The sequence below is a fragment of the Oncorhynchus keta genome, chromosome 11 (assembly GCF_023373465.1).
Source record: "Oncorhynchus keta strain PuntledgeMale-10-30-2019 chromosome 11, Oket_V2, whole genome shotgun sequence".
Lineage (NCBI taxonomy): Eukaryota > Metazoa > Chordata > Actinopteri > Salmoniformes > Salmonidae > Oncorhynchus > Oncorhynchus keta.
Genome location: NC_068431.1, coordinates 29,282,623 through 29,295,297, shown reverse-complemented (window position 1 = coordinate 29,295,297; position 12,675 = coordinate 29,282,623). Strand labels below are relative to the sequence as shown.

The 12,675-nt window shown below is 40.8% G+C and overlaps 1 protein-coding gene across 5 annotated transcripts in view; it reads left to right on the top strand.

Moving 5' to 3' along the window:
- LOC118390688 (homeobox protein cut-like 1) overlaps nt 1-9,835 on the top strand; it is a 215,447-nt gene extending 205,612 nt beyond the window's left edge. For all 5 annotated transcript variants that reach the window (XM_052529852.1, XM_052529850.1, XM_052529851.1 and 2 more), the window contains one exon: nt 67-9,835. In XM_052529852.1, the coding sequence (XP_052385812.1) occupies nt 67-523 (457 nt within the window). In that variant the 3' untranslated portion in view covers nt 524-9,835. The remainder of the gene's footprint in view (nt 1-66) is intronic.
- Nucleotides 9,836-12,675: the final 2,840 nt, after the last annotated feature.

Sequence of the window (12,675 nt, the reverse complement as noted above, 5' to 3'; positions counted from 1 at the left end):
GAGACTCCCAGCTGTGTGTCTGTGTCTGACTGAGGGTTGTTGGGGTTCTCTCTCTCAAACCTCCAGGTCTCGTATCCGACGGGAGCTGTTCATTGAGGAAATCCAGCGAGGTGAGGGCGGTGAGGGTGTCTCCCCGTCCACCAGAGCGGGCAAGGCCAGCGAGGGCGAAAGCTGCGACGGCACCGAGTCGGATGGCACGGTGGAGGGCACTCGCCCCGGCCACGAGCACCACCCAGCCTCGGAGGGCGAGTGGGGGTCCGACCACAGGGACGAGGGAACCACCTTGGCCACCGGCAGCACCGCCGCAGGTACCAGCGGCCACCACAAGGGCGGTGCCCTAGACAGCCTGTTCAGCTTCCCCGAGATCAGCCATGTTTCCTCTGTGTCCGTGGCTGCTACCGCCGCTGCCCGCAACCCCCGCGACAACAGCCTGCGCAAGAAGAAAGCCGCCAACCTCAATAATATCATCCACCGTCTGGAGAAGGCCGCAAGTAAAGACGAGCCCCATGAGTGGGAGTTCTAATATGGTCCCCCCTGCTCACGCTACCGGGGAAAGTTCCTATTTTTCTAGAGCCCTAACTGCACAGTCCCAAGGCCAAGCCTGGAGCAGTACTGCCAGAGAAGAACTGGTGTCTGTTACGAGTTTTCATATCAAAGAGGGTTTAGAGATTTTTTTGAGAAGCGAAACGACAGCAACAACCTGATTTTCTTTGTAGATAAAGCACTTAACAGCCCTGCTGGTCAAAGGGCCCCAACTCCACCGGCCAAATGTGCGAAAGAAACAAAAAACTTGCGCTACTCACAAAGGAGCTTCACTCCACAGGACGAAAGTGTCACAAGAAAAAATTCTGTGTTTTATTTGTGTGTGTGTGTGTGTGTGTGTTTCCCTTTGAGAGATTTATTCGCCACCTCAAAGTTTTTCTAACCTTTTTCGCTCAGTGAATTCTCACAACATCTAACAGACTAAATGTTACAATCTTTTCTCTGTTTTCTAAGAGGTTCCTCCTAATAACTCCATTGCAGCTGTTTGGTATCTGTAAGGGTCGTCAAATGGAAAGCCAAGCATTTAAAACATTTCTGTCTGCAGGAGAGAAGGACCATGAAGTGATCCTTTCCCAAGCAACCTTCTTCTCTGTGCCCCAAAAGTTGCCATGTAATGGCTTTGGAACTCTTAATATGATATGGACTCCATTGAGAAAGGAATCAACATTTTTATATAATTATTTTTCTCCTCTGAGAAAGAAAAAAAGTATTTAGCAATTTGGTTGCCACTAAGAGATTGCACAGTCGGTCGACTCTAAACAATGCTAGTTTCGATTCCTAAATACTTGGGAAGGATAAAATGATAAGTGAAGAGGGCTGATGAAAGGAATGATGAAAAAAGATTCACTTTAATTCACATTTGTTCAACGTACAACATAAAATGCAACAGTTATGTAAGGAAAAATCTGAAAACATTTTGTGGTAGCTGACTTTTAGTGTTCTTTCTCTTGAGTGATCTAGAAACTTTTTGATAAGTAGTGCACATTTCTTTCATAGCTTTAACTGACTTTCGGGGATGCCATTTTGGTGGCACCGGGAGCGTTTGCTTAATACACTCAATTTTAGGCCAAAATCAGGTTTGAGAATTAAGAAAACAAACAAACAAAAAATAATGAAATGTATACAAGTTAATGGAGAGAGAAATATTTCCGTCTAGATATTTTTTAAAACAAAAAGTTACGAACCTGCTTTTTAACCACAAAAACCACACTATTGAGACCTCAGAACCGGGGCGGGCAGTGGAGCCGATGGCCACTGTACTTACCAGGCTGGCCCTAGGACGGGGAGGCTTGCGTTTCATTGGGTGAAAAAGCCAGGAGATGCACAGCTCACTTTACTGTATATTCCAAGGTTCAGGCTATTTTACTCTCAACTCTTTACCTATGGTTGTATGTATATATGTACATTGTCAAAACAAAAGACAGAAAAAGAAAGACAAGAAACCCCCGTTCCTGTTGCATGTGGTGCGCTGAGTCGGTGGAAGAGATTGACTCTCCTCTGCTTGTGTATTCCCATACCGACGAGCTACAGGGCTGATCTAGTCATGGTCGACCTGTCATACGTCCCTCCTTTAAACCCCTCTGAGAAATATGCTCCACAGGCTGTCATGTTGGTTTGCTCAGAGGTCAAGAAGCAAAATGTACCCGTACTTAGTAGAGATATTTCAAGGTACATTTTTACTTATTTAATAACCAATACCAAAAGTTCTATCCAAAGTACTGTTGATGTGACATCCCCCATCCAATTTGGTCGTCTCTGTTTCAAAGTCGAGCTTGATTCTTACACCAGTCTTAATGCGCTCTCTTCCTTATATGAACAGTTTTATGATCAATTCAGGACTGTTATGTAGCATCTCCATTCTCCACTGGTCTCAACAAGTCCTCTTATCTTCAGCTGAAACTCTTGGCTTGCCTCGTGAATATATCTCAGAGGTTAAGATCACTTGACACGGGTCAATGGAAGAAACAAAGACATTCATTTTATACTCAACCCTCAACCCATCCTCCCTCTCCCAGACATGGTAGAACAGTAGAAACCCCTTCGCACACACCGATCACAACCTTCTCCCGCCTCTCCCGTTCCTCCTATGCCACAAGCTCACAGTGCCTGCCCGCCCACTGCCTCTCCCTCTGTGTTTGAGTGTATGAGAGCACACGTACGTGTACGCAAGTAGACGTGTGCTTGTGTGATGTTGTATGCACGTACTGTAGGAAAGGGGTGTAAGGGTGTTAGAGAGGACTAGCTGCCCTGCTCTGCCATACACACCCCTAAGTGTGTATGGCTCTGTGCGTGTTTTATATACGTCTTTGATTTGTACATGCCTGCACACAGAGTGCACAACTGCCACCCTTTCTTTCTTCTAAGCTGTTTTCCAAGTTATCGCTTACTGCATAGCAGACTCACAAATACAGTAGGTCTCCTTTATTGCCATATATTAACGACTCACAGTAGATCACTTCAACAAAGTTTTTTTTGTTACATTTTTTTGTTCTACTTATTTATAGGGGCTGTACTTTACATTTTAATGTCTTATTTGATTTTTGTTTTACATTATTATTATTATTATTATTATTATTATTATTGTTATTATCGTGTGGGACTATAAGGGGTCATGTTAAAAAAAAATTTAAAAAAAATTAGACTGATAGACTGCCGGCAGTATTGGGTTATACGTACGAGATGTAGTTGTCATACATGTATATTAGTGAAATTTGAATATGTTTTGACAGTGTCATTTATATGGTTTGAACTCAATTGAGAGATGATGTCATCGATAGCATTATGGTGCATTCAGCTTTCGTGATGTGTCTGCAGTTTCCTTTTCTTATTTTTAACTTGTATGTATTTTCCATGAAGATAGATCACCTCAGCAAGCATAATTGAAATCAGGTTGACTCATTCTATTTTGTACATTTTCCGTGAATCACTGAACCCAGCACAGGACAGAAGTTGTGGCGGGGTTCGAGAACCAATAGCATCTGAATGTCTAGAACTGCAGTCCTTTGGCATCACCTCTGAATCTGGCGTTTTATTTCTGAAATGTTCCAGCTTTATTTGAGATTAATAAACTGAGGTACTGATAGGATCGCTATATATGGGCTTAGATCTAGCAAGAGAGTGTGACTGGCATTTCCTGTTTATTGGACCGGGAGGTTTACTGTCTCTACAACCTAACCAACATGTGGCCCTGCACAAGGCTAGGGATCAGAAAACTGGATTGAACTATAAACTGTGATGCACTTGCTGACATCTAAAACGTTTGTGAAGCTCTTCGTACTACGTACACAGACTATTCAGAAGATGTTTATTTCCGCAGTTATTATTTGCTAAATATAGGTTTAGTTCCTTAAAACAAAAACGTATCAAATTACATTTGTATACGTAACAATAACACAAACAGGTGTGTAAAGCACACGCACTACTGACAAACAACCTCTAAAAAGGGCGGAAGGCAAATAAACTGTCACAATTTACCTTAAAAGTTTAATTGCATGCTGTTAAAAATGTTCTATCCTATTCTGACTTTACAGTAAGCTTACTATTTAAAGACATCCCATTATCAACAGAGAAAGAGATTATTGTCAACTTTTCAAATTGTGCACATTTGGAGCACAATACATTGGACTTAATATATGGCTGTCTGATCCTTGCGTCCTACCCTGGCTCTAGAGTTGGTCCTGAATGCCTACTGTTCAGCTGCCCCTCCTACAGCAAAGCTGGTGGTGATTAGATCACCTCTGGAGGGCAGTGAAGTTAGCACACTGTTCAGAAGCCCTGCGTCCTGGCTGGTTCCAAACTACACTCCCTCAAGTGCCACACTGCCAGTCTGGCCAATTACAGCAGTCCCTATCAGCTGGTCATATTGTTCAAATGAACTTCGAATAAAAGCACAAGTACTGCGACAAGTTTAAAATAATTGTTGTTCCATTTAATGGCTGCAAGTAAAGCTTAAATTCATCATACCCAAAAACATTACCTTTCACAAAAGGAGTTGATGTTTTAGCACTATTAAAGAGACATCTTAGCTTAGCACTTACCGTCTGCGAGTCTTTTCCTCCAGACTATCTTAAGTTCATAGGAGTGCCTTTGCCTTAAAGTGACCGAAGTGTTGATATTGTTTTAAGGATTGCTCATAAATGAATGCAGTAAGCTGGCCCAGTCTCTTAGTCTGAAGTCTTGCTCCCCCATCCCATCGTCATTCTCATGATCTCCAAGTCTTGTGCAGGCACCACATGGAAACAAGCAATAATTTTGATTTGTCTCCCACATGCTGTGTCCTCAACACAGCTGTTGACGTCTGTAGCAAAGTTGTTTTGTCTGGAAACGCTCCACTGCTGTTGAACAAAAGGGGTCCAGTTCTGTGACTGTCTGCAGACCTGGGCTGGCTCCTCCAGAGGTGATGCCAATACAGACTTGTAGGCCACAGATCTGTAGGAGGTACACAATCAAAAGTCCATATGCAGAAAGTCTGTATGGCTCTCATTAACAATGATGCAGCCTTGAGTGTCTGGTAGAGGCACTAGTGAAAGGGATTTCATCAACAGTAAGTGAGTCTCCCAGAGGGATTTCATCAACAGTATGTGAGTCTCCCAGAGGGATTTCAGTTTGATATTATTACTAACATGTCAAGTTGTGCGATCATGATGTCAACTGTTCCCAGCTATACCCTGTTAGTACAGGCCACAATAGCGAAAGCTGACAGGCAGTGGACTTGGAGTTACATTTCTGTGGATTTGTTTTTATTTTTCTATTTCTCATTTGATGCTAATGCAAGATTTGAACACGAGTTCTCTCACTTTTTCTCCCCAAATCATGTTCTGCTGTCAGCCATTTTGGAACATTGCATGTCGTTTTGCCCTTTGGCCCAGAGGGAAAGGTTTTTGATCATTAACTTGTATTTGATTTTATCCCTATTAATTCATAGATCAATGTGTTTTGGATTATTTTTTAATCGTACTCTTTTAAAGGGGGGTTGTGCACTCTGAGCTAATGGAAGTCATTCTGTGGTGGAATTAGTTTTGAACTTTTCCCTATTTTCAAACCGTCTGAACGTCATTGCTTCTTGTTAACGTGTACCACACCTCTTTTTCCTCATGCTATAGGTTAGGTTCACATGACATTGCTTTGTCAGACTCTCCTTCTCGAACAAGAGATTGCACCCTTAGTATTCAAGAACACGATTCTCCTTGAGGCCACAGTCATGGAAATCATGCTGACTAGAACGGCACAGAACATAGACAAGGACAGATATCACACACCAATACATAAACAATACAATTGAAAGAGGACCAAATCAGGCTTGATTACCTTTCCGAGTTATTGTCTAGCACATGTTCATATAGACATAAAGAACAGGCTATGTTTATCAGTCGCAGTTAACACAGTGTTTATGTTGTAGGCACTGGGTGTCCAAGAACTAGAGGTCGGTCCTCTTTTCTCTGCTCCTATTCATGTGTATACTTCTGTTATTGACAGGGAAAGGTTTTCTTAAAGTGTTGGTTAGATTTGTAGACACAGAGATGTCTGTAGCTTTCTGAATGAACGGGTAAGATTCTGAGTATCATGAAGAATTAGGGGACTGGATTTGACAGTGGAACCCTGGAGGAAGCACCCAAAGCAACACTGGTTTATACAAATGGCATTTTGCATGTGTTTGTTCAGTTTCTTTGTGCTACAGTTCCCTTCTGTGTTTTCATGTTCTTTTTCTGTTGTTAAGAAAAACATTGGTTGTTACATTGTTGCAGAAACCATATGATTATTTTGGATGAATTTCAGGAATTTGCCCTTTGCAAATATTTTTCTATAGAACTAAAGTAGATTGCTATCAATATTATATACACTGTCATATAAAGTTGTACAGATATATATCCTTATAGCAAGTTGTTAAGAATTACTATGGGTTTGTTTTTTGCTATTACTGTCAAAGTATTGGTAGTTCTTTCTCTATAGGGTTGATGTGTCCATAGCTTAGTTTTTTTCCCCATATCAGGACTACGAAAACCTCACACTGTAAGATCGACTTCAAGGATCGTTGCATACGTATTAGCATTAGCCAGAGCTAATCTCATGGTGTTTGTGTATCATGGATTCACATTTCTCTTATGACCCTCCAATTATTTCATAACCTTATGTTATTTGTGAGACAAACGTTAACCCAGTAAACATGAAGACCAATGCCTTGATTCTCATTGAAGCGAACCATATGTCATTGCACATCACTAGCCCCAATCTATACTTGCTTTTATTTATAGTATATACACTCCTTAGGCTTTGTTAGATTCTCCTTATTCAATGTCAACAGACACTGGTAGTGACAAAAGGTTTTTGACGATGTTTGCTAAAAGTGTGATGAAATCTGGAATGATTTGCCTTCCCGTTTTAAGATGAGATTTGATTTGAACATTAATGCATTTATTTTTTGCTCATCTTTTTGCTTGTGTTAAGTCTCAGAAGTCAGCCAGGGACAGTAGTCTTGTGATTGTGAGAAGAGTCAGAAGTCGACATGTTAATAGAGTTGTGATGCCAGTGACATTCGAAATGGAGACTAAAATAGTGGTCAACAATGGCGGCATTAATAATGTCATATTCAATCTGAATTTGGATTATCTAAGTGTGGTCACACATTACTTTATGCATTACTGATTGACTGCTGATTGACATTTTGCATCCAACACTCAGTGGTAGTTTGCATATAAGTTACGATGAAAAACAATATAATAAGTGTTGACATCGATTAACGGTTGGTTGTGTTACAGTAGTTTTGGGCCTTTGTCGGCCAACTCCAAATGGACAACTAATTTTGCTCCCTTTAGTGTGACATCCAATATTGTGTTTTTTGAAAGCTGTGTTTTTAGAGCTTTAGTGAAGGAAGCATGATAGAACTACATCACCCACAGTCCTTTGCTGCTACCTTGTTTTCTTTCTATTCATATGAGAGGATGTTGTGGTGGCGGACGTATAAGCTGAGTGTCTATGGAGTCCCCTCCCTCAGTTCAGCTCTATGTCTCCATACTCACATTGACATGCTCCCAAGGCCTCAACTGACTGTATGAATTTATAACTGGACAAATCCCTGCTGAAGTCATCAAATTTGTTTGTGTCCAGTTCACCTTTGTTTGGCCATGTGCTATATCTAAGTCTAAGATTGTTGTTTTCATGTTGTCGTATAATCCAATTCTCATTGACTATAGCCTTGTTCACATTGGAAGTTGACTCAAATCACATTTATTTTGCATATCCGATTCGAATGTGGTCTTTTTCCTGCAGTCTCAACAGCCAAAAAGTACATGGAATCAAATATTTCAATCCACATTTCAAACCGCCTTTGAAGTCTCACACAAATATGATTCCTGGCCATGCAACTTGTGTCTGAACAGTCAGATCTGATTTATTCGCCCTCAAATGGTTTTTAAGACTGTTATTTGGCATATCTTGTTGCTTGCTAGCTAGTTCCAGTTTGACAAGAACATGTGGTTGCAAAATAGCTTGTTCATTGTTAGTGAATGTGCTAGAAAGCTAAATAGCTACCTAGCTAAGTGACTAAAAGTTGGATCATCTTATCCTTTGAGGCTTTATAAGTGTTCTTACACAATGATTTTGAACATTCAAAGCAACTTAAAGGTTAGCCTGCTACATTACTTCTGAGTGATAGGCAGCAGGAGCACCGCCACCAATTAGCCTACACCACAGTGCACGCCCGTCATTACTAGCGTAGCCATGTCAGCAAATGACTGCTGTCTGAATACACATTTCCAATTTGGTCACTTGTAACTTGCTGTTTGGACAGTCAGTATTCCAAAATAGATTTGAAAAACAAAACTGATTTGAGTTTTAAGGCCTGCAGTCTGAACAAGGCTTAATTGTGTTAAGAACAAAGCTAGCTATTACTCGCCAATGGTTTTTTGCTCCTCCCCTTTACTACTACCCTACCAGGTTTATAAGCAACCTTCCTTAAAGGTCTATTTTTCAGCTGATAATTTTGAAACTAGGACACTACTTTTATCAAGCATGGAAAGAAGTCTGAGTGTATGAGTTAGGTGTTGGATGGTGTCAATTTGACCAACTCTCAACCTTCAAAGTGCCAGAGGTCTCCAACTTTCTGATGTTTGGTCAGGCAGCCATCTCACTATCAGTTTATCTACTGTAATGTCAAGTTGCTGTGTCAGTAGACTTTCAATTCTGTGTATATACTGATTACACATAGGTCACGTTGTTGGTCAAATGTCGTTCAATTACAGAACTTGAGAATGCCTGTTTCAATAGACACTGTAGATTTTCTGAGATAATTGAGGCTAACATGTTTTAGTCTTTTTGCTTTGTAAATGGGTGAAAGAAGATCAAGATTTTATACCAAATATTGTTTCATTCTTTTTCCACTGCTAAGGAGACCTTTTAGTACCTTGAATGAAAGGTTTATTGCTTAGCTCTTGTTTTGGCAAATGTGAGTGTTATTGGAGATGTATAGATATCGCTTCCATAGAAATTGATTTGTGCAATTTAATTTCTTATGAAGGTTATGTGATTTGTTTCTTTAAACCAAACTTCACATTGAAGTTAGTTACCATAATCTTACAAAATAAAAAAAATCCCTTCAACCAAAAAAGTGTAATTCTCAAAGAAGAGTTGGTACTTCCAACTGAAGAGTTTCAGCGCAATTCACTTTTCCTCCAACACTTCACTTATGAATTATAGCTTGACGTGGGGCAAAACATTTTGGCATTCATATGACATGGCGTGTGTGTGGAGTGTTGAGCAGCTCCTATGCAGTTATGGGAGGCAGTTTCCTTATTCCTTTTAGTTTGTGTCCTCTCTTTTTTTACTGACTGCTTTTGAAGTGAGGAACCCTCCCACCATCTCAGCTGGTCTAATTTGGTCTCTCAAAGCTCAGGTGGAAACTACTTTTAGCAGAGTCCTTGTGTCACTGTCACTGGCAAAAACAGTTCTCCCCTTCATCTTCAGTCCAGAGAGAGGTGTAGTTAGTTGCTGTCGGCTGATTTATTTTTCTATGAAGCAATTCTAGGCCTCATGATCGGCAATGAAAGGTTGACTCCACCTTCACAGGAAAAAAATAATATTTTTCCAATTTCAGTTTGTTCTCTCGTTTGGTTCCTTTTTTATTTGGTCATTTAAGTCATGTAGTCTGTTCCCAGCACTGTAAGACAGTCCCTATACAATATGGAGAAGCAATATCACTGTATGAAACTCACAATGTATTATTGTTATTATTATTATTATTATTCACTAGCACCCTAGGTGTGATAATTGAAGTAAATATCTTTTATACAAACACAAAGTTGGGTGGTGTCTTTTTTTGCATGTTATTGAAAGGTATAAACATTTGCAATGTATGTAATGCCATGTGAGGGGTTTGACTGAAGTGGCCTAAGGTGTTTCCGAATAGTCTACTTGGCATCTTCGCAGTCCTAAAAACACCACAGCTTTACACCCTTGAAACTACACTCTCAATACAACTGACCGTTACCTCAGCCTATTACACAGCACACGTTACTGAGTACGGTATGTTGCCCATAGGTCACTAATGGTGCATATTCCTTCAATTGTAACTAAAACACCTGTTTTCCAATAACGTACGGTTTCCTAGGAAGTAGTATCTGTTATGTGCTTAATGAGCCTTGGTGACCCTTGACCTCTTCCTCCTCTCCTGGTCCTGTGGGTCTCTAGATGACAGGAGATGGTCATGACGGGATCCATAGACAGGACGTGGTCCTGCTGGATTATTTATAGAGCCTCTTTTGAAGACCCTTCAACTATAGCTAGCACTTCCCATCAATCTATAAAATTATAGCAGTACTCTTGTCCTAGTAGGTCTACTTTAAGTCGCTATGGATAAGAGTGCCTGCAAAATTACTAAAAGTTAAATGTGTCCCACTCACAACTTCCATTGTTAAGTCACATAGGAGGTACAAACTAAACCAGTATCAATATGGTAGTAATCTTTTAGTTAATACATGTTTGTTTGTTTACATAACTTGGTCCAATAACCTCCAGCACTGCTGCAGCTGTATGGATTCCCATCCTTGGTGGAGCTAACAAAAACTTTACTGTGGGGATGCATGCCAGCAAAGCCACTACACAACACTAAACAATACATTAATTGCACTATAATGGTGACAAACTGTGCCCACAAACTGTTAGGGCCTATATAAAGGTGTCCCAATAGTAGTCCCAACACTTTACCACTGCTACACCTGGCTATCAGCGGAGCCTTGTCTGGCAGCGAAACAATTAATTCAGCCTCATTTACTTCCTTAAAAAAAGTAATAGCTGATATTGCTGCGTTGCCTAAACAAATGTGGTTTCTACTGACAATTGAGATGTGCAAACTATGGCATAAGGGGGAAAACAAGCGGCAATACGTAATTTAGATTAAGACATTAATGAGCGAGCTAGGATGGACATAGTCGATATAACTTTGTTCAGCTCTTTTGAAATGTACAGCGACAATTCAGAACATGGGACATTCTTAGTGTTCTCCCTGTACACCAAGTCAGAACAGTGAGATAAATAAAGGGGGCATATAAGCAGACAATGAAAGCTCTTACAATATTCGATGATTACATTTATCTAAAACAGGTTATAGGCTATATGTGCACCACCAAGTGAGGACTGTGGTCAAAATTAAGAGGGGAAAGTACACCAAATTATTAGGGTGAGGCACATGGGCTACCAACAGTTTATTACACCACATACATTTAGTATTACTTTCTTAGCTACAATATACATATCTCCCTGGCATATTACATAATTTATGCAGCATCATACAAGACATTTTTGGACTCACCTTGTTGTGCTGTGCTCACTTGGACAGGAAGGTGTCCTTGGGCACATTTTGTTGAACTTTGTCATCAAATTCTGGCATTCTCTGGATTTACGGTACTTTCAAGACAACTGGGAACATGGGAAAAAAACAAGGCTGAGTCATGATGAGGTCAGTGAACTTCAGGTCGGAGCTCTAGAAAGAGGCCCGAGTTCCCGACTTGCAATTCCAAGTTGGATGACCGTTCAAAATGTATTTTCCCAGTTGGAGCTCGTTTTTTTCCTGAGTTCCCAGTTGTTTTGAACTCACTGAAGTCAGATTTCACAGTTGTGAGTTAACAGTTGTTTTGAGTGAGGCAGAAATCATGCTGGATTGACAGCATGGCCAATGTTGAATGTTTATCATTTTAAGCTTGGAAAAGAGACCCTTAAACCAGGAATTGGGATCACACACCCACTCCACTGAATAGCAGGCTAGTGATTGCTTGGGAATGCTTGCAGTTAGCCACTGAGTTTGTGATTTCCAACTTGTTGTGTATGTCCAATGGTCGATGAGCAAGGATACGTTTTATCAATGTCTCTTCATTATTTCTGTTCATATGACAAGGATTTACCAATATTTGCCAGTAGATGATGAAAGCTACTGTAGATATAATGTGATTTGATGTCATTTTATCTGTGGCCATTGACCTTGAGCCTTCTTTGATGGGCACTTCTAATGTAACTCTATGCCAGCACCCAAGGGGCTTGAATTTTCAAGCTCTACCCTTAGAGTTGGCAGTGATGTTGTGTCCCCATGAGTGACAATCACGGCACAACTAGAGAACTTTACCAACCCCTTCGCTCTGTATTTTCCGCTGGCTGCCTCACCACCACAGAAAGCACTGAGCTAGGCATTTTGGAGCTGCCTTACTCAAGAAAGCAAAAATGAAACCATGTTTGTATGAAGGCTTTATTAATGTAATTCGTTTTGTTATTTTTATTACATTGTTTCCAAACTGATATGTGACAAGTATTAATGCCAAAATAACATGAAAAACAGGCAACCTGCCCTGCCACAGACAGATCTGGTTTCCTCCTCATGGATGGAGGAGACCTCTGATTTCCGTGCTGTGAATGGTCCTCTGCGTGGGACTAGGCTGTGCAACATCAGGACTCTAGGGTTACACCGCTATCAGAGAGAGCCTTCAGCAATTCTAGTACACCCCATCCGTCATTACAGACACACAACTTCCCTGGCTGCACCCACCGTCTCCCTCGGTACTGTACACAGATCTGGGATCAACTACTTCAAATCTGTCTCGAAGGACCATGCCGAGTGCCACCTTGAAAGGGTGCTCTCCGTAAAAGGTGTTG